Raw genomic sequence first — 23,322 nt, 5'->3', positions numbered from 1 at the left:
AAAGTGTATTGCACAACGGGTCACACAGTCCAAGTGACTGACTTGATTGTTTTGCAAAGACGGTTGTATTCAGCTAAACTAATCCTTGGATACAGACAGTAGGCCTATTAATTTCTGAGATTGTCTCCGCCAGGTCTTCCTTCATTTGTGGTTGAGAGTATAACAAGGAATCAAAGCGGTAAAGCAATTTTGTGCAGCAGGAGACCTATATAGTTTAGTGTTGTGCATGGATCGTATAAGCAACATACTCTTCAGTTGAAGAGGTATTGGTTTTGTAAGCGCGCTATGATTACATTAGGGCCTAATAGGGAGCCTTAGATTTCCGGTGCGGACGTTTGAGAGGACGCTTGAGCTGGACGTTTCTCCTCTTCACTGCGTCGTGTTGAAAAGCAGCTTTAGATTACGCCGAGACGCAACCAGTGATTTTCCCCAGTAGGCCCAGAGGAGAAAAATCTCTTTGAACGCAACCAGATCGGTGCATGAAGTAGCTCTCTACGTCGTGAATTGAGCGGACGTAAAAATAGCCCAGAACGCGTAGTGAAAACTCGGGACAACGCGAGCTATAAATAGATCGCGTCTATCATAAGGCCAAAAAAAAAAATGGTTTGTTTGCCCTTCGCGACCGACCGAAAATCACGGAAATTTCGGGTCGCGTTTTTTTTTTTTTTTTTTTTTTTTGCTCTTTCAAGTTTATTTTTTTCCACAAATTTCATCTTCTACAAATTTGTGAATGGTTTTAAACCCAAAATTATCCATTTTAAGTTAGAGAAAGAATAAAAAAAGTCTAAAAATGTTTGTTTTTTCATCTCATCGACCCGTCGTAATTGTGTTTGGGCCGCGCAGGTCCACAGGCTACGTTTTATAGCATGCATTGGATGCTACAATGTAGCTACCTTTTTGGCTCACATGCGTGCACGCGCACGAAATCCAATCAATGCATGTATTATGCACTTAGTACAGGGCTGCACACTGGCGACCAGTTATTCGCGCTAGCTTGAGCATTGGCGCTGCTCACGCACTGCCATGCCATGCAATACATGCAAAGCATGTACAGTGTAACTGCTTTTCGTTTGCTTGCGATCGGTCATGCCAGACAAGAAGCATTGCACGCATTTCTGGGTTATTCAAAGAGGTTCTATCATTTTACTCACGATCCGATCCCGGCTTCGCAGCAGCGTGGCAGTTGACATGTTAGAACTAATTTACTTGTGTCGATTTTTAGAAAAGTGAAAACATATTCGATATTCAGCGATACAGTAAATGGATCTGATTGCGTTCAGTTTCATTTTACACAGTCATTTCACAAAATATTTTAATGAATATTTTCATTCGTTCAGAATGATCTCACAATGAAGATAGGCGCAAAAAGGATCACGAAATCGGCCCTTCCGTGTACTTTTTAAGAACGCATGCACAAAATGTGAAGAGATAATTCTAGGGAGAAAAAAAAAAAATCATGAAAATTAATCATCGCAGTCCAGCTTACATATTTGAGGTAGAAATCGTCCCAAAAAGGATCATGAATTCGGCCGGCCGCGTCGTACACACCTTTCAAAAGCTCATGTACGAAATTCGAAGAGATTGTAGAGGAGAAAAAAAAAATAAAGGACACATATGGTACGTGCATCATAAAAGATTACAGCCGAATAAAAATTCATGAAATCAACGCAATCCCGTTGAAATTTGAGGAAATAATAGGCGCAAAAAGGATCTTGAATTCAGTCCTGCATGCCGTGTTGGTTATCAAAACGCATGCACAAATGGGACGAGATTATCGGGAGAAAAATTAAAAAAAAACTCATTTTTACCCTTCTGGTGCGTGCATTACAAAAGATTACATCCGAAGTAATTAATGAAATCGCCACAAACCCGCTGATATTTGAGGTAGAAATAGGCGCAAAAAGGAACGTGAATTCGGCCGTGTCGTATACCTTTTAAGAACGCATGTACGAAATGGGAAGAGATTAGCGGGAGAAAAATAAAGGACACATTTTCATCCCCTTTTGGCGCTTGCATCATATAGATTACAGCCGAGTAGTAATTCATGAAAATTTCGCAATCCCGTTGAAATTTGAGTAAACAATAATAGGCGCAAAAAGAATCTCGAATTCGGCCCTGCATGCAGTGTATAGTTTTGAAAACGCATGCACAAATGTGAAGAGATTATCGGGAGAAAAATAAAGAACGCATTTTCAACCCTTCTGGTGCATGTATCACAAAAGATTACAGCCGAATAATAATTCATAAAGTCATCGCAATCCCGTTGAAGTTTGAGGAAACAACAGGCGCAAAAAGAATCATGATTTTCGGCCGTGTCGTATATCTTTTAAGAACGCATTTACGGAATGCGAAGAGATTATGGGGAGAAAAATAAAGAACGCATTTTCAACCATTCTAGCTGGTGCGTGCATCACAAAAGATTACATCCGAAGTAATTTATGAAATCGTCACAATCCCGCTGACATTTGGGGTAGAAATAGGCGCAAAAAAGTATCATGAATTCGGCCGTGTGGTACATCTTTTAAGAACGCACTTACGAAATTCGAAGAGTTTATCGGGAAAAAATAAAGGACGCATTTTCAACCCCTTTTGGCGCGTGCATCGTAAAATATTACAGCCGAAATAATTTATGAAATCGTCACAATCCCGCTAATATTTGAGGTGGAAATGGGCGCAAAAAGGATTGCGAATTCGGCCCTGCATGTCGTGTACCTTTCAAGAACGCATGCAAATGCGAAGAGATTATCGGGAGAAAAATAAAGAACCCCTTGTATCGCGTGCATCAGAAAATATCACAGCTAAAATAATTAATTAAATCATCGCAATCCAACTGACCACCAAGAGCAGGTTACGCAGCAAGTTCGTGCGCTGATGTTTAGAAAAAGTCACAAACGCATTTGATACAATCTGATCTTGTTCATTATCATTTTACACTAATTCACAAACAAACATTCTAATTTTTTCCTGTCTTTATTTTTAAATTTCTTGTGCAATAAATAATGCAAGTTTAAAAAAAAAAAATATTAATCTGTAAAATGTACATGAGTGGGGGGGGGGGGTACAATAAAATCCATAAAAAAAAACCAAGAAAATAAGTTTTCAAGTCATTTAATGATTTTTATGTTGTCGTTGTTGACCGGTAAATTTTCTGTTCGGACCTGTAAAAAATTGTAAAACGGGGCATTTACCGGTCCGACAGAGACAGGTCGGACCGGCAGAAAAAAATGGGTTAGTGTGCAGCCCTTCATAAGATGGCTACTTTTGCAGCATCCGTTACCAGCTGTCATGGCACCAAAACTGTTTGGAGTTCAGTTGCCAGCATCTCACTGGAAGATACTTTTTTGGAGCTGTTTGCAAAATTTAACAAAGATGAACGTTATTAGTGTTTGTCAGTGAGTGTTTCTGCCTCGCGTACCGGGCCCTGGCAAGACGTAAATTTGAATGAATCTCTTGGAGTTTTGAGTGCATTGACATGGAAAAAAGGGTACCCTGTATTTAAAAAAAAAAAAAAAAAAAAAAAAACGACCTACCGACCCTCTTGGGTTTTGACAATTAAGAGCAAACAAACAATTTTTTTTTTTTTGGCCTAATTAGCGATTTTGGCAATGCTCAGAACATGTTTTGGTTTTTTTTTTTTCCTCTGAACGTCCCCGTCGCGAAAATCTAAACCTCCGTATTTTCTCATTAATCGTTGCAGATTCGCAGAGGTGGATGTTGCACTGGTTGCATTAGTATAGTCAAAGATGATGAATTTTTTATCCCGCGTTTTCCGTTTGTTATTTACAAACACTGATTATTCGGGGCTTACAGCCAAATAAGCTTGCTTTTATAGGTCCCGTCATACTTCAATAATATTTATACAACCCGAACCGTTAATATCGATATTGACCAGGTGCCATCGAAACCATTGAGTGTATATAAAATGTGTGTTTATCCTTTTATTTGTATCGACAAACTACAGAGATTTCGTCTTCACATTATTTCCAATGTAACCTGATATGAGAAAATTACATATGAAATGAAATGAATTGAAATGAGTGTTGGTGTAACTTTGCAAAGGCAGCTCGCTATGAACTCGCACACAGCGAGTGGTGGACTCGCACACAGCCGAATCGGAGCGAGCTACGCTCGCAGCTCGCCGCTCGCGCGCTGTGTGTGCGAGTCCACTGCTCTCTGTGTTCGTGTCCTTAAATTACAGCGAGCTGCATTTGCAAAAGGCTAATGTTGGTTGTTACAGTGTAAGAGGCAATGTGTAATGCATTACAGAAACAACAAATCAGAATTAGGGGTTAATTATGTCAACATCAGTCAACCTCGCCTAAGTTGAAGCCAAAGGACCCGGAGAAAACCCTTGGACTTTTTAATAGGTAAATTTTGCCATACAGAATAAAATCGAAAACATGGATATATTCATCCGGGTAGGCTGTTTTCTTTGACTTATAGTCATGTTATCAGACTTATTCGAGGTCGACTTGGAAGATGATGACTGTAGTTTCTATCTTATGCGTAATGGAGAAATGGTAACTCCCCTTGCATTGAATTACAGTCAATATCACCTAAGTATATAAACCTTGCAAAAGCTGAAAAATTGGTTCAGTTACAGAAATAATCAATTATACTACAGTACCCCTATGGATATTCAAAATGAATAAAGTGTGTTAATTCTTTTGCGTAAGTCGAAATTCACATAAGTCGAAGGATTTCTCTGATCTCGTTGGATTTGTCTTAAGCAAGGTTGACTATAGGATGTGGTATACCTGATGGAAGCAGCGGGTAGATTAGCTTTTTTCATAACGTGTTCATTGTAACCGGTTTGAACTTCCAGAAATCATGGGAAACATGTACACGTACTTCACTGACATGACCGAGGCCCATGAAGATGAAGATAATGAATCCGATACTTCGGATCGTGTTCGGGATGCGATCAACAAACTTTCTCTTCTCGAGCTCACGTCTGATCTGAGCTCCGAGTTTAAGGCTGAGCTAGAGGAGGCACTGTCCCCATATGTGCTCGGCAAAGCCTTCAGAGCGGAATAGTAAGATTTCATTTTATTTATTTATTTATTTATTTATTTATCTATTTATTTATCTATTTATTCATTTATTTATTCATTCATTCATTCATTCATTTACCGGTATTTATTTATTTATTTGTTCAATTTGTATAGTATTCCATCATAAAGTTTTCACGCCTAATGTTTAGAACGACCTGCGTGAATGTTGGTTTAGCAGTGTGAGCATAGATATGATTGATTTTATTAACATTTGGTTCATAATATCCTAAGTTGCAGTGATAATATTTCTAGTAAAAGGCAGATGAAAAATGTTATTGCTGATAACACATCGAGCCACCATGCTCATGGTTTAAGCAGCTGAAAAATGATGATGAATATATATATATATATTCTTTATTCAACATTCTGCACTAAATCAATAAACATGGTAACACAAAATCACTGAGCTGCATGTCCCCATCAGGATTGTACAGGGACAAGGCAAAGACAAAATAAAAATCGAACACAGAAAACAATATCCAAACAAAATGATATCGAAAAGAATATCAGGGTTATGTCATCAACAATCTTTAAGCCAACTAAAAATGATCACAAACATCATTCCGACAGAATGGAAATTGTGAAGCTGTAATAGCACAATATCTTTAACTCATACATCTCCGTCACCTTATATACCCCTGTGAGGATTAGCTGAATCTGAATGTTGCCCGTCCGAATACACTCAATTCTATAGTCTTGAATGGGTTAAACTGTTTCATTGATTCTTCTTTCACTCGTCTATTCCCTCCTATACTCTGATCTCTCATCATTCTGCTTGAAGAGTAGAAAGACGAGACGTTGATAACACAACAATTATAGCAGTTGTGATTATGATAGCAATGATAATCTTAACAGTAAAGCTTGCACTGTTGTAGCAAGTCTTCTCATAACAGCATGTCTTAACAAGTAATCCCAATGGCATATAGAATGACAGGTAAAAGTTTATGTTCAAATTAATAAGATACATCCCTTATGACATGCGCACAGATTTATGGAGAATGTATCTGATGTCGTGTAGATGAGAGAGTGATCATATTAGGATACATTATAATGATCGAAGAATAGTTTTCTCCTAAAAGCATACGAGACTGCACAGTCGTGTGAAAAGATGGCCTGGTGTGTGCCCAACGTGACAATGGCATAAATTATGAATAAATAGAAGATAAAATGTTTGTAAACCTATGTGTTTTACAGGATATTTGAGAATATAAATCGAAGTGTAGATGAGCGTAACCAGTCATGCAGTGGGCTCCCGTTATAACGAAGTCCTCGGGACCGGCAGTTTTCTTTCGTTATATCGAAATTCCGTTACAACCGAACAAATAAACAATGAAAATACATAGAGCGGATAATGTTATGGCCTGAAATTTTCCTTTGTTGTAACAGGAATCTCGTTATAACCGTGTTCGTTATAACGGGAGTATACTGTATCAATAATTGCAGATTTACATGTATCCTTTAAATAATGTAAAGGATATAACTATAAATTTAGCAGGATCTGAAATTAAACAAGAGGTGTCTTTGCAATTTTTAGGAATCACAATTGATAATAGATTGATTTGGAAAGATCACATGAATATTATATGCAATAAAATTTCCAAAAATATTGGGATATTTTTTCGACTTAAATCTCTACCCACCGTTGTTCTTAAAATGATATACAATGCTATTATTGCGCCCTTTTTAGAATATGGTCTTTCTGTTTGGGGTTGTGCTGCAAATATATTTTTAGACAGACTTTTTAAACTACACAAACGTGCAATAAGGGCTATCAACTATTCAACTTATTTAGCTCACACTTCACCAATTTTTCATACCCAAAAGATTTTAACGTTGTATGATAGATATACGTATATTTTAGGTAATCTTATGTTTTATGACATAGAAAGCTTTTTCCAAATTATCTGCATTATTACTTTAAATTGCCATATTCATTCATACGGTACCAGAAACGCTGAGAATTTTCACATGCTAAAAGTAAGAACATCGTTATTTCAGAAATCTGTGTTTTATCAAGGCTCGCTTATATGGAATACAATACCAGATGATATTCGTAAAGTTACCTCTTTCAATGTATTCAAACGTAAACTTAGGGAGAATTTCATACAAAATTATCATTCCTAACTTCTTGACATGCTTGGGTGGCATTATTTTATCTAATGATTATAACATTTTGTGTTTGTAATGTCTTCGTAATGCAATTGTAGTGTTTTGTGTATCGTTGCTGTATTTCTTTTTGTTTTGTTCTTACATCTGTAAACTTGTTCATCCCTCGTTGTTTAAAAAGTATGAAAATGATTACCACCAGTGCATTTACTTTTAATTCTTCATTGGCTGCTTCCCTTCAGCTTTATGTATTCCATAGATCCGTCTTTACTCTGTACTTGTCATGATTGTTGATCATTGTCATTCTCTGTTGTTGTTTTTTATGCTGAAGAAATAAAATCAATTCAAATTCATTTCAATACTGTACATTCCCCTCAACCGACCCCAAGATCCCCAATATATACAAGTGGTGCATTCATTTTCTCTCCCCCTCCCACTTCAATAATAAATACCACAGCACGCAAGTGCCATGTACATCAGAAGCTCGTCAAACATTCAGCAAACTTGTCGACTCAGCCCACTTGAAAATGGTAAGCTTGCTATTTCAATTCAATTCAATAATTTATATATTTCCATAAAAATACAGGATACAGAACGGTACATGTGTGTTAATTTGACTTTCATCCAGTTGGGAAGGACAGATCATTGAACACAATGTGAAATGTATGCACGAATGGTATTAGTTTGCTATAGAGAAAGTAGCTAGTTTCAGTTTAAGCTGCATTGAGGTTGCTTCGGAACATTGATATCTGGCAAAGCATCAGGCTTAGTGCAGGTTGTGCTTTCTTGACTTAGAGTAATTTCATAGTAATTTGGGACAATCTTTCTTCTTCTCAAGGATGGGTTGTACGTGTCAAACATTTTTTCTCTGTTTTTGCTTTGTGTTTGTTTGTTGCTTGTTTGTTTTAATCAGGTGTCCCACCCATAGTACAGCAATTATTACGTTACCATGGTTACACTTATTGGTTCCACGAGGTAACACATAATTGGTAATGTGTTTAAGATTTCCACACGTACGAGTGATTTGTACGTGTTTGTACCACGTGAACACTCCTCTCGTGTTGTAAAAAGGCGAACTTATTATCGGGAAATCCCCAACAGGTAGCGGCGATCATGAAAAAGAGGTACCGCGACGTAGGGAGCAGGTTATGCCACACTGGGCCGCGCGACCACGCCCAGCTGCGAAGCCTTCCTCTCATTCTGGAATGTTCGGCTTTCGACATGGTCAACGAGTCGTGGGGCCGGCAAATTGTCGTCCTCATGGCGGAGATCATCAACGAATTGGTAGAAAAGGGACCGGCTAGCTTCCAACAACTTGGTAAACATAAACAGGGCAAAGCAAAGACAAAAGTTTAAACAAACAAACGTTAATATGACAAATAAAACAACGTCAACAGCAAACACAATCAATCCTCACATCTGATATTGTGTGAGCAAATCGCAGTTTAAATGATTTTGAAAGATTGAGTTCATAAACTTGTTCTATTTAAACGTTTAAAGATGAAAACGACATTTTCTGAATAAATGTAATTGATCGTTGAAGAAAGAATTACCTAGAAAATGGGAATCACGCTGTTGACTGGTTAGTTCTACTGTCATTACAAGCAGTTTCATACGGTATTTCCTGTCACTAGAATTGCAATTTTCGTCATTTCATTAGCTTCACCTCCTTCTTTAGTAGAGTACAGTAGTGAATGTTTTCACATGGAATATGTTTGTGTTGATCAAAAGATTATATGTGAATTGATTCCAGAAAATATTGAAATTACGTAGATCATCAATAATAATTGACCGCACTAATTTTTCTAATTAAACGTAGGTAATTGTAACGAAACTAACGGATATCATTATGAAGAATATCAACAGGGAATATTCTAAATCAGTAATAAAAACTTACAGATGCAGTACATGTATTAGTTGGAGTCATTATAGTCATGTCGAACATTAACCCTACATTGATCAATGATGATAAATGAATGCATACAATATCTCTTCTTGTTATAGATTTCTTTTTTTTTCAATGCACAACTTTAATGCTCAAAATTATGGTACAGTAGACGCCGCTTGATCGGGACAACTATAGAGTAAGATTTACCCGCTTATAAGAAGTCAGATATAGACGTCCGACATGTGAGTGTATGTGTGTGTGTGTGTGTGTGCGTGTGTGTGTGTGTGTGTGTGTGTTGGGAATGGCTATGTCTACCTTTGTATCTATCTGTGTATCTATCTGTATCAACATTTTCCCTTCCTCTTTTCGTCAGTCAACTGGTGGAACAACGACGATGACCTCCTTCGGAGATTGGTGTGTGTGTTCCGAGAGGGGATTCGTAGGTTGCGCAAGAGCCGAGAGTACAAGGAAATCTACACGCTCTTCGTTCTGGTTGAGGCGCTTGGACACCTAAACAAGGTACCTTGGAGAGACAAGGGGGGGGGGGGGGGGTTGAAACAATGAATGCTAAATATTTTGAATGTGAGCTCACATCTCACACTGATAATTATGTAATCATTATTTTGGATCAACAATCAATCCTCTAGTGAGTGGTTCAAAGAGCTTCACGTGATTTATTATGTATTCTCAGCTATACACTATTTCCAAATATTGGTCGGTTTGACATTTCATTGTATACTATTTGGAAAATGACGTCACTGATTATGACAGTTTCTAAGTAATGCACTATTAGTGAAATGATGACACAAAGCAACTGTGACATCAAAAAGCAATTCTGACATCGCAAGCTGCTTCGTACTGTCGCTTTGTTAAATATACGAGAAATGGCGCAAAGAAAAACAACCGTGACATCGCGCTCTGCTTCGTACGGTCAGGATCCCTCTACAACATCGCATCCACCACACGACTTCTCGCCTTATATTTTGCCTTCTTTTATTTAAATATTTCATCCCAAATGTATATTAAAAAAAAAAAACTACTCTTCCTACTTTCGAATTTCTGGTTATGGGCCTCATCAGTGCCTTCAAAAGTACTCTTCACTTGGGGACTGCGCCCCTCAGTGAAGAGTACTATTTTGGAGGCACCTTTGCCCATAGTTTAATCAGAAACCCTCAAGGCAAAGTATATTTTTATACAATGACTGCTTCTTCCAAAACCCCACAACGGCACTCACCAATATACTAGTTACAACTACTGACATACTAGTCAAGTACGTACCACTGCGGTATTACCACGCACTACGCATGCGTAAATTTACTGTTCCACTATCTAACGTGCACATAAATGCTCATTGTATACTCATATATCTTTACATAGATATTGATGTTGACATAGATATTGATTTAGATGATACTGATACTATTTGGTAGCCCCCTGTGAATGCTACTGTTTACTTATTCTAACACTCATAACACTCGTACAAATATTAAGATTATGAGTTTTATGAGTAGATTTATAATTGGTGTTGTATTATATTCGTATAACATATATAGATAGGGCCTCATCCACGTCAAGCTCTGCTTAATGATGACGGTCCCCTGCATTGATTTCTCCTTTGTTCGTAAATACAGTATATATGCCTTATTATGTTGTTTTGATTCATATGTCATTACAGACTGATGTTGATCGATGAAAATGACATTTCTTATATTGATTTGTATGTTAAACTCTCCCTTTTTTTGCATACTCTGTATCACCTTGCTTTCATTTGTTATTGTATTTGGAGAAAGAATTTTAATGCAGAAATAAACCAAACCAAACCATTGCACTTATCTAGGTGAACGAAGATGCTCAGTGCATCATACCTCGCCGGCTGTTCTACCTCACAGACATACCGGATGACGAACTCATACGTCATTTGGCGCTCCAGTGCGAAATCGATAAGGATCGCGATTTGGGACGACATGTCACGGAGGCTAGTATTTCCTACACTTTTAAGAACGAAACAAAATGTTTGAGAAAAATCGGACACATAAGACAAAAGTTATGTAAATTGTAAAAGTTTAGAGAGTCAGACAAATTGGTAACCCTCTAATGATACTGCTGGTATTATGGCAGTTCACAATTTGTTTTGTGTACTTTTTTTTTTCATTAGTCTTTATTCATTTACATGCAAAAAAAAAAAAAACATAACATCATAAGCTGATACCGCTGTACAAAATAACAGAATAGTCACACCAAGGAGGTTTCTCACATGCACACACACACACACACACGCACACACTCACACACACAATTACACAATTTTTGGGGGGGGGGTCAAATTTTTGGTAGGACTGTAAAATTATCCGTTGTGGGAACACAGGCAACATAATATCAGGATGGAACATCAACATGTTTATACAAGCGAACTGACATTTTGTTTTTTACTAAAGTGTTATTCTCAAAACGTACTACGTTAGTGAGCAGTTTGCTGTTACTATGTGAACAAGATACATGTATTACGAGAATAGATAACATCAAACAAGCTTTTTGAATAGAGTTGTGGAAACGAAATATCCTCATTCAAAATGGTTGGTGTAACACGAAAAGAAACTGTGATAACCGAGACAGGTCAACTACATTCAATGCTTGTATGATAAGGGTTGAAACACAATTAAACTGACCTAGACATATTCATTATTACATGCTACCCGGTATTGTCATTTCTAATCACTACAACAGGCCTTTACTTGGATGAAATACCCATTTCTGTTGAGTGTTCCGGCAAAGTGGCTCCTCCTCTCCGATAAGCTTCGCAAACATCAGGTTTGTCCAACCAACTTTTCTTTTATTTCTTCGATCCGTCAATGTTCACTTCGCTTGTTCTCCCCAATGACTTTGATTTCACTCAAATTCAATTGATTAATTGCGTCTGATATCAACGCCATTCATCACCCATCATAGCGCAAATACATATTTGACGGCCCAGCTCAAAACCCACAAAACGTCGCAGATTATGATTCCTATATGTAATGGACCAAAATAATTATGTTATTTGTGTTTATCGACTCAAGATTTTTAAATTTGAGAGAGAAATTTTTTCTCAGCCTACTGTCAACATTTGGCAGCTTAGAACAAAATCGAAATCGAGATATAAACTTTTTTTAACCACATTTATACTATCACAGGATAGAATGTGTTTTCCATCGATACTTCTGCACAGTTTCTGTTTGACTGGAGTAAAATGATTTCTAATAAGAATTTGAAACAACATCGATTGTTTCCTTATAGGGTCTACATCCACAAGGACTAACTACTGCTGCTATATCCTTGGATTCAGACGGCATATAAGTTTCTTATGAACATATTGTATGTTTAATTCATTCACAGGATGTACTGGAGAAGGACGCACATTTCAGAAACTTGGTTAATGTTTTTACCCAAGTTGCGATGCTATTTAGGCAGATGGCTCCACACCAGTACAGGGACGAGCCCATCTGTCTCAATTTCAGTGACGTCAGAAGAGGGCGTTATATCATTCATTCGGCTCTTCAAAATGTCGACAGATGTTGGGCTGCTGGGAGTGCCACGTGGCTGCTCCCGCTCAGAGTGAACTTCAGGAATGAGTATGCTCTGGACTTTGGCGGGCCGCGTAAGGTTAGACGTGAGGAAGTGTAACCATTATGGAAGGTTGTCATGGAAATATCTTCTCTTCATTAAAAAAAAAGATTGACATTAAAAAGTTATTAGCTTATATATATATATATATATATATATATATATATGAGAGTGGACATGGACCTCGCAGGTTTGAGCTGACGCAGTCTATTTGTAGGTAGGCCTACTATATAATGTCATTTTTTTTATTTATTCGTTATTAGTTTTTCATATAAGGAAGAGTAAATAGTCTTTAATATGAGCAATTTGTTGTTAAGGTGTAATTGTTTGTTCCAGTTGCAGAACTGTCAAAAGCCTCTCAAAATCACTGAAATTAATAAAACTAGATTTTGAATTGGCAACAGAGCTCAAACGTTTGATTATATTTGCTTGTCAGCAAACTCAAAGAAACAAAGACATAGAAGAACGGGTATTTAACTCGTGTTCTATTTACACAGCATTTGAATTTTATTGCATACTAATATGTAAATAATACTGGTAATAGACTGAAAATGGCTTGTGTATCTGTACCGTAACAGTGTGTGTGTGTGTGTGTGTGTGTGTGTGAGGGTGTGTGTGTGTGTGTGTAGTTTGTTTTGTTCAAGTGCGTGGCTTCTGCAGACAGTTTTACCCACATCGTGCAAATGGATGTATAATACTCTGCCGTTTTCCCGTTGACATTCACAGGAATTCTTTCAGAAGCTCTTCAAGGAACTCATAAACACCAATCGGATTTCTGTTTTCAGGAAGTTGGACAATAGTATTTCATCACTCCTGTGGTTCAACGCGGTGAATATTAATGTACACTCGGCAAAAAAAAAGTAAACACCTTTTCAAGTTCATATTTCTCATAGAAAATTTAGCTAAATATTAATGTTTTATATTGTTAAAGGTAATTTGATTGGCTATCAACCTGGTAGGTCAATAAAAAGGCAAACTTTGCGCATGAGTGAACACATTCGTTTTTCTCTTCCAAAGCACAAAAGTTAAAATTGCAAAAAATGGACAAGTTGTCATTCATGCGTATATAATGACAAAAGACAGTTCAAAGCAACAAATAATACAAATTAAGTTTCAAAAATCATCTTTTGATCTCTATAATGACTTTGCAGCCCGCAAAGACAAAGAAAGGCGAAAAAATAATAGAGAAAAATTAAGAATCTTCTGTCAAATCCAAATTCAAATGACATGAAAGAGACAATTTAACAAAAATGGTAGAAATTTCAAATGTTATTTCAAATTAAGAACTTTGAAAATGATTTTGGTTCTTGAATTATTGTCTCATGAATTCTTAAATTCCTAAATCAAAAGAATGAAATAAAGAAAGTCTGTCCATTTTATCACCTTTGCGGCTCACTCCCTGTGTCACTTTGAAGTGAGATTCGACATCAAACTGTTATTTTTCCCCTTTAATTTCCCACTTTGTTTGTGCTTGAGGATATAAAGAGATGCAGGGGGACGAAAACTTATTTTTGCTATTACATTCATGTCTCTCATTGTGTTAAATTGGTCTTTTGTTATCATTGCTATCTTGAAGGGCGTTTGCAAATGAACGGCAAAATGTCAATCTTTGCAATTTTTACTTTTGTGTCTTGAATGACAAAAATCAATGTGTTCACTCATGCGTGAAATTTCCCTTGCATTAACCTACCAGGTTGATAGCCAATTAAATAATCTGTAATAATTCAATGGTATATGACACAATGATAGTGATCAAAATCTTCTATGAAAAATATGTGCTGGAAAAAGTGTTTACGTTCTTTTTTTGCTGAGTGTATTCGCATTTTATTCAGAGAAGAGAAAAAAATATGTCCAGGGAGCGGTATTAGTAACAGTGCTTTTCATTATTCCCATTGTCAGAAGTACATAATATACAGTTATCTGAAAATCACATGAATAATGAAAACCTGAAAGAATGAAAGCACCTCACTGGAGTACACAATGAACATCAAATGCAATTTTCTAAAACAGGAGGCAAGTTTTTGGGGATGGATAAAAGGCTCACCGATGAGCAAGCAGGCGGCCGTTCTGTCCTCACGTGCAATATCCACCATGAAAAAAACTAGCCTACATATCAGGTAACATTTGAACACGCTTGGGCAAACAACTGGTGAACAGGGGTGTAATGCAATTAATGCATGTGTTTTGGTAAGTGCATGCATATGGACAGTCATTTTGTTCAAACTTAAATCACAGATAGGTTTGTATTGGCAACGTGGATTATTTTTACATTCAGTATCCTTCTTTGAATATTCTGGTTATGTTATTACTCTTGTATAATGTTTTAGCCGCATATAAACACAGAGCAAGGTACAAAGATTTGATTCACATTGGCCATCTAGCTTCTAAAATTCCAGCATTCAACTATTTGTGATTTTATACTAGTTGGGAAGTGGCGAGCATTGTATGATTTCCTTCCATTTTATCATCAGGAATACAGACAGCTGGACAAGATCAAAAAGATAGGGTTTCTGTTTGCACTGATGGTCTACAATCGCGCCATAGTCACGATACCATTTCCTGTCCTCCTGTACGAGAAACTCTTGAACCAGAAGTGAGTATACTTCCAGCTGTAACCATGGCGACGCCTCCTTTCGCTGGTGATGTGCTTTTTTTTTTTTTTTTTTTTTTTTTTTTAGGGAGGAAGCAACTCTATTCTTATTTCGTACTTTCCGAGATGAATATGAGATGCAAGCCATTTCATACGCTATTGCCAACATTAGATCATATCTTGCGGGATGGAATATGAAATGATTTAATTCATAACGTCTTTGTCATATTGTCGGGAATATCAGGCAATCATTACGTCAGAATGAATATAGAAGCCGAGATTCTCTGTAATTTCTTTTGCAGGTAATTCCTAGGATGACATGTTGTTCAAACATAATACATTGATGTAAACACTTTTTTTTTTACCCATTCGATTCAATTCAATTCAATTCAAGCATTTTGATGATAATTTGCAAATCGTTTGCAAACACCTCCTTGTCACCATAGCAACACCACTCAGTATCACTTGTAGCACTGCCTTTTTGCCTGCTCTTCCAAGCAGGGAATGGAATCTTTCAGCACTTAACACGAAGTAATTCATATCACAGGATAATATCACGCTACTTTATACGTTAAAGAGATGGTACAGTATTGGTGGAGATGAGAATTGGGCTTTTAACTTTTTGCGAGATACCAAGAAAACACATCATATAGTACAGAGTACAGAGCATACCATTTTAAGAGGAATTCAAAGTTTATTTGATGAAAATCGGGTGTGGAATGACTGAAACATCCAAAAACAAAGTAAAACAAAGTAATAAAGTGTAGGTCCCACACTTTATTAGAATCACTCTTTTTTGGATATCTCGGCCATTTCAAAACCAATTTTCAGCAAATAAACTTTGAATTCCTCATAGAATTACATGCACTTTCATATTTCATTAGAGGTTTCTCGTTATCTCACCAAAAATGTTAGAAACCTGAAATTAGGTCTCAACCAAAACTATACAATCCCTTTAAAGAAAGGGTGGATTCAAAATCATATTAACGGCTGTGTTGGGGCAGTGTCTGATTTTTTTTTTTTTTTTCTCTCTCTCTCTCTCGCTCTGACGTCATCTCAAAGATCGCTGTGTTTCGAGGACCTTTCCGGGTTGGATGCACACCTTCTGAAACAACTCCGTGACCTTCGGAAGTACTCGGCCGATGACCTAGAGGCCATGGCCCTCAGCTTCGCCGATATCAAGCCCGGTGGTGACAACATCCCTGTAACTCCTGACAACTTGTAAGGACGCTTCCGTAGTTTAACTGTGGCTACGTAGTGGTTGCACATGCGAAGGAGTAATAGCAGAAATAAATTACAATGCCTTTGGATCATAGGTCACTTATGTCAGCCAACAAAATGGCCAATGTCATAGATTGGCCACTGTGGATCAATTCGATGGATCAATTCGATGCTTTCTGCCAAGGGTTCAACATGATCGAGAGACCGCCGATGGTTTTTTTATATGTTTTTAACGGAAATAAATACCTACCTACCTACCCTAGATAACGACAAGCATACAGTATTAACCAAAAGTTAAGATCGATAGATACAAGGTGGTATAAGGTGAATTAACAATGAAAGTTGATATTCTTCCAAACTCTTCAGCGACTGGGCGTACGCTGATGATGCATCGATATTCTTATGATTTGCTTACATCATGCTTCCTTCCACTTCCGTCCGCCATTTTTGTTTAATTCCCCTTTCGGGACTGTAATGTATCATTTTGTTAATGGCTACTCTTACTCAAATAGACTATACTATAGTTCAAGTTAAAGATCAAGTGTTACATTATATGTATGCAAGAGCACACACACACATGCACGCATACGTACACTCACATGTATATATGTTATTATATGTATATACACTCAGCAAAAAAAAGAAAGTAAACACTTTTTCCAGTTAATATTTTTCATGGAAGCTTCAGATAAAAATCAATGTGTCATATACCATATCAAAGATTATTTAATTGGCTATCAAGCTGGTAGGTTTATACAAAGGGAATTTTACGCATGAGTGAACACGTTCGTTTTTGTCCTCCAAGGCAGAAAAGTAAAAATTGCAGAATTGGACATATTGAAATTCATTTGCAAATGCCTTCCAAGATAGCAATGATAACAAAAGGTCAATTTAACTCAATGAGAGACATGAATGAAACAGCGTAAGTTTAAGCATAAGCATAACGGAAATAAGTTTCCGTTCCCTTGTTTCCCTTTATATTCAAAACTAAAACATAGTGGGGAAACTGAAGGTGGAACATAACTTTTTTCCATCATTTCAAACTTAAAATGACATAGGGAATAAGCCGTACAGGTGATAAAATCGACAAAATTTCTTCATTTTACCTTTTGATTAAGGAATTTAAGAATGCATGAGACAAGTTCAAGATCCAAATATAATTTAAGATTTTCTTAATGTGGAATAACGTTTCAAATTTAACTTTCTTTGTTACTATAATTTTTTTCTTATGTCTTGTGACTGCGGATTTGACAGAAGATTCTTCATTTTCCTCCGTTATTTTTTGCCTTTCTTTACCTTTGGAGGGTTACAGAGACATTGTTGAGATCATGGGTTGATTTTTTGCAAATTAATTTGCATTTCTATTGTGTCAAATTTGTCTTTTGTTCTCATTATTATATTGAAGAGGAAATATGCTTGAATAACAACTTGTCCATTTTGCAATTTTTACTTTTGTGCCTTGGAAGAGAAAAACGAATGTGTTCACTCATGCGTAAGGTTAACATTTTCATTGACCTACTAGGTTGATAGCTAATTAAATAACCTTTAACATGGTATATAAAACACCATTTTTAGTCAGATAGTCTATGAGAAAGATAAACTTGAAAAAGTGTTTACTTTCTTTTTTTTGCCGAGTGTATATATGTATATAATAGTCGTCGTGCGCATGGCAGAATGTTTCTAAACCTATGCACACTCCCACAGCCCGGCGACAATCTGCCGTGCGCAGAACTATTTATGAGAGTTCCATAACATCTTTTTTTTAAAGTTTATCATTTAATGATATCTTAACCTGATACCTGTCTTACAGAGAAGATTACATCCAGCAAAAGGCCATGTTCTACATGGCCGTGGATCAATTCGATGCATTCTGCCAAGGGTTCAACATGATCGAAAGACCGCAGATACTTTCGATATTCCAGCCGGAGGAGTTCCGTGACGTCATTCTTGGGGAAAGATTAGATTGGGAATCACTGGAAAATGTAAGGCAATGACAATGATAAATTTCTTTAAAGAAAAAAAAAAACTTCAAAATTCTATCAATTTCATATTCAAATACATAAGAAAGAGAAACAAATTCCATGTAGAATCGGATGACATTCTGAAACATTTTTCGGAAAACATTTCTTGACCAGTTATTGTGAATATTCAAATCAGCACGTTGATGATGTCATGCTCTCACAAATTCTTATTACGCATAAATCATACCTGTCTCATGATCGTGTTTGAATACTCTCATTCCATGGTGAAAAGCGCTAGGGTATACCCGATATCATAATCGTCATCTCTATTCAAATAATTGTTATCATATCATACACATTATGGATATATAGTATATTGAATGAAAGAAAAAGCAAATTACTTTTAAACACGAAATGTACACCTCTCCAAACTACAATTATATGCACGATGCTGTTTGTTTTTAAAGTTGACAACTATTGTCCATATTGGCCATGTAAGCATATAGCACGTAAAAATTTAATTTACCGAATCGTCTTAACATGTATTACCACAAAAAATAACAACTTTTATGCATGCATAAGCACCTTATACTGATAATGCTGATAATAAATTTGTCGCTGATGTAAAGGTACTGTAGCAGCCGAGACGCTTATAATGTTTGCAGCATACCAAATGTTTATTTTTTACCTCAACCATAGACAGAAGAAATTGCATGTATACAAGACATGAGAGTGCTGAGTTCAATCCCATTCTGAAACTGTGATGTATCTAATTTTTCGATATTCAACCTTGGTATATATCAAAAAGGAATTCTTGCCCAGTTATAAGTGAGTCTGATCGCAAAGAGTAAAATCTTCCAGTACAACGGTGGAAATTGGATCAAAATTGGTTAAAGATTAGGGAAGTTACAAACAACCTGACGTGGAATTTCAGAGGCATGAAGACAGTGATGGTACTTTTTGTCCGAGCCTTATTGGAATACAATGTAATTAGAATTTTTGTGACGTCTTTTACCTGTCTCTTTGAAATTTGTTATTAAAAAGTTTGTCTTATTTTTAATTCTCCTGGAACTATATTCAGCATTTTTTTACCCTTTTATGCTTACTGAAATTTATGTGTTTCATCACTTTTGATATACTGTACCCTTTTGGGAATATCAAGAGAAAATGAATATACAAATAGATAAGAAATGAACTACTGTAGAAAACATAATACATACATGTGGATAAAAATATGAAGAAAATGAGTAAATGAATAAACAAACACATTGATTAATTCATTGACTGATTAATTAATCAATGTGTTTAACGTTCGCAACGTTCGCTGGTGTTTAACGTTCGCAATTCTCACCCACCTGTTCAATGCCATGCAGAGCACCCGATACGAGCTTCCCTATCACCCGCAACATCCTGTGATCAGAAGATTCTGGAATGTCTTCCATCAGCTTGATGAAGATGACAAACGGCGGTACTTGAGTACGTCTTGTCCTTGACTTTCACTTCCCCTTCCTACGCTGACTTTCCAGTCAATTGCCGATATGCTTCTACATTGCTCTAGAATGTCTATGACGTGAATTGTTGCAACTTATTGACATATTGCTCTTTATCGATGTGAATAAACACATATTATTCGGTTTCCCAGTAGTAGCCATGGTAAAGAAAAAGCATGGGTAATCTTAGTTAATCGGGATCCGTTACGCTGATTGTCTTATTACATACTCGGTAAAAGTTTATGATCTTCAAGTCACAACCTTTAAAATGACTATCCGGAGAAACCAAAAACGAGGCAGATTAAAAGAAAAAAAAAAAAGGTTTTTCAAGCAGCTCCTGTCGAATAATGAACTTATCACATTACCATAATCTGCATGGATCAGATCCTTTTGGAAAGATTCGTTCATTATATTGCTCTACAATCGAAGACAGAGAAAAGCAGACAAGAAATCACGCTGACAAGCTACATTGGAGCATATTATAATTAAACCAGCAACGTATACTTTCTATTTTGAGGTTGTCCCATGAGTTCGACACCCATAAGTCATACGACCCACGAACTAGATATGGAAAAAAAAGGTCCATTAATCATACACCCACGAGTCATACAGCCCATGAGCTATAGACACCAAGTAAAAAATGCCCACGCGATTATAGCTAGACAATAACAGACTATTGTGAAAGTAAAGCAGGCCCATGAGGTAGACACTAGGCAATTGAGGCCCATGCGCCAGCTCGTGAATTGTATAGCTCATACGAGTATTTCAGCTGATGTCGAAATCGTGGACCTTGTTCACACAGTGTCTAGTTCGTGAGTTGTATGACTTGTGTCGAGCTCGTGATGTGCACCCTCTAGTTCGTTTTCCAGTTCCATATTATGGAGATGCACACTATTTAAGGCTCTCATTTTCTCCAAACTTCCACCCATTTATTGATCTGTTTTACAACTGTTTACAGCTGAAAATTCATTTTTCAACTTTGCATGAAATTGCACTTAGATTTCTCGCAACTGAGTTGTGGTTTCAAACTGCGTAGGCCCTATGTTATTCAAGGATTATAGAGAATCGAGTTTTCCTATCTACTACATGTACGTATTTTGCTCTTACGGCAATGACGTCATTTGTGGTTATTGTAATTGAAGTAAAGGTGACAGGGATGATGATGCCAATGAAAATAATAAGAATTATATAGTGATATGGGTGATAACAAGGAGTAATATCAGTTAGGTCAATAGTTATGATGATAAGGTCTTATTTCCCGGATTTTCTCTTCCGTGTGAGCACTGCTTCTTACCCGGAGAACTTAGCCCATGTTCATACCACTGCATCACCGGGAACCCATTTGGGAAGAGGGTCACTGTTGGTAGACATCTTGCCGGTCTAGGATGTAAGGATCATGTTTAAAAGTCCTGTTCTACGTTTGTTCCTCTTGTAGAATTCCTGACTGGATCCGACCACGTGCCGGTTGGTGGCTTCAAGTCGCTAAAATTCACCATCAAGTGGATGAACGCTCCGGAGCGACACGGGGACCCACCGGAAAAAGTATGCCCGGAGGTCATGACTTGTCCGGGTTACATCTCCATGGATCTTCCGGAGTACGAGTCAGAGGCTGACACGAAGTTTCGACTTCTGAAAGCAATCGAGATGTGCTCCACCTTCCACCGCGAAAGGCCTCAGTGACATTCGCAACAAAAGCAGACTTGATGAGAACTTGACAGAATTACTTTAGTGTTTGTTTATTTGTTTGTTTGTTCATTTCCATCTGCGAAGATGGCTGGATAGCCCATATTCAGCTACGTTAAGCTGGTCTTCCATGGGGTTCAGTTGGATGTGAGGTGTGACCACTTCACCGGGTTAAATATCTTGCTCTTTGCGATGAATGAATGAAGCAGGATCTTTTACGTGCATGAGTTGTGACTCTCACATACACGGGACCTCCATGTTATGTCCTATCCGAGGGACAGAGTGTTTTGCCTCTTGCTAGAGGGGACGGTATGTTTACACACAACATTGCTCGGTTCAGAATCGGGTTCGAACCCGGGCCCGTAGGATCGTGAGGCAGACTCGCTACCGACTGAGCCAATTCACCGTGTTGATGTGCTGTAGCTCACAATGATATGAAAACAAGAGAAACCATCTTTAAGTGAGGCAACTTCAGGGAAGACTCAGTAATTCATAGTAGTTTAAGGAACTATGACAGCTTCCAGACTCAGTGATACAATGAGCAAGCCGGGGAGATCGTTAAATTTCAGTGTTCCGATATCTATCTGATTGGAACGAATCTGCCGCAAAAGTGACAAAGCGTTTATCATTTCTCCAAGCCAACTCTGGGAAAGAGTTCAAATCTGCAGGATATTCAAATAAATGACATTGTTATTGAAGGCTGACTTACTGGTATGTTTGAAATTAATTGAGTGAAAGTTTTAACCCTTTTCCTGTTCATTTTTGTGCACAGGATTTAAATTGGGTTAAATGATAATTGTGTTATATTAAATATATTCTTAAAGTCACAAGTATTATGAACAACCGTATGAGGCTTTTTTAAATCTACTCATCTGCTGACAATGATGAGGTTATATCGAGGTCCATGGCTGAAGTAAGACATTCAGTACTAAGAGAATTCAGGAGACATACTCATGACGATACTTGCAATAAGTCTTATGATAATTCCAGAAATAAGAAGCAAGCACTCGTATCTGAAGGCAGCTGTACTTACTGTATTAGGCTTTATCAAAAAATCTAAAAGGACAACATTTTTCTGTTGTCGGCATTGCAGTCGCTGATTGCAAATCAGATTGTATTGTTATTTATATAATGTTCACAGTTACATTACCACTCTCATTTGATTAGTATTTTCTTGGACTTCTCCAAGGCCTTCGATACAATTAATCATGATATTTTACTTTACAAGTTATCGCATTATGGAAAACGTGGGAAGGCCTTGGAGTGTTTCAAGAGTTATAGAAGACAATTTGTCACAATTGAAAATGACAACTCATTGATCAGAGAAGTTAAATGTGGGGTGCCTCAGGGAAGTCTGCTAGACTTCCCTTGTCAAGTATCTGCAGCCCTTTCCTTTATACATTTTGCCGAAGATACTAATGTATTTCTTGCTCACAGTGATATTGATATTCCTGTACAAAACGTTAGTAGCGAATTGAAAAAAGTAACAAATTGGGTTAGAGCAAATAAGCTCTCGTTGAATGTTAAAAAAAAACACGAAATATATGCTTTTTAGTAATACTGTTAGCACTTTAAGTACAGACATAGTTTTGGACGATACTCATCTAGAAAGAGTTTCATATTTTTAATTCCTTGGTGTTATTGTAGATGAAAAACTTTCTTGGAAATTGCATATTGATTATATCTGTAATATAATTTCACCTAATATAGGCGTTATCAATAGATTAAA

At 37.0% G+C, this 23,322-nt stretch overlaps 1 protein-coding gene across 1 annotated transcript; it reads left to right on the top strand.

Annotated features, from left to right (window-relative positions):
• The first annotated feature begins 4,830 nt into the window (after positions 1-4,830).
• On the top strand, positions 4,831-21,590 carry LOC140244190 (probable E3 ubiquitin-protein ligase HERC4). Its single transcript, XM_072323823.1, has 13 exons — positions 4,831-5,036; positions 7,618-7,690; positions 8,232-8,478; positions 9,422-9,567; positions 10,886-11,023; positions 11,773-11,856; positions 12,421-12,687; positions 13,375-13,476; positions 15,120-15,241; positions 16,301-16,459; positions 18,270-18,441; positions 19,794-19,896; positions 21,346-21,590. The coding sequence occupies exons 1-13, from the start codon at positions 4,831-4,833 to the stop codon at positions 21,588-21,590; spliced, it is 2,064 nt and encodes a 687-aa protein (XP_072179924.1).
• The last annotated feature ends 1,732 nt before the right edge of the window (positions 21,591-23,322 follow it).

This window comes from Diadema setosum, chromosome 21 (assembly GCF_964275005.1).
Source record: "Diadema setosum chromosome 21, eeDiaSeto1, whole genome shotgun sequence".
In the NCBI taxonomy this organism is placed as follows: domain Eukaryota; kingdom Metazoa; phylum Echinodermata; class Echinoidea; order Diadematoida; family Diadematidae; genus Diadema; species Diadema setosum.
This window is presented reverse-complemented; position numbering and strand designations above follow the sequence as displayed.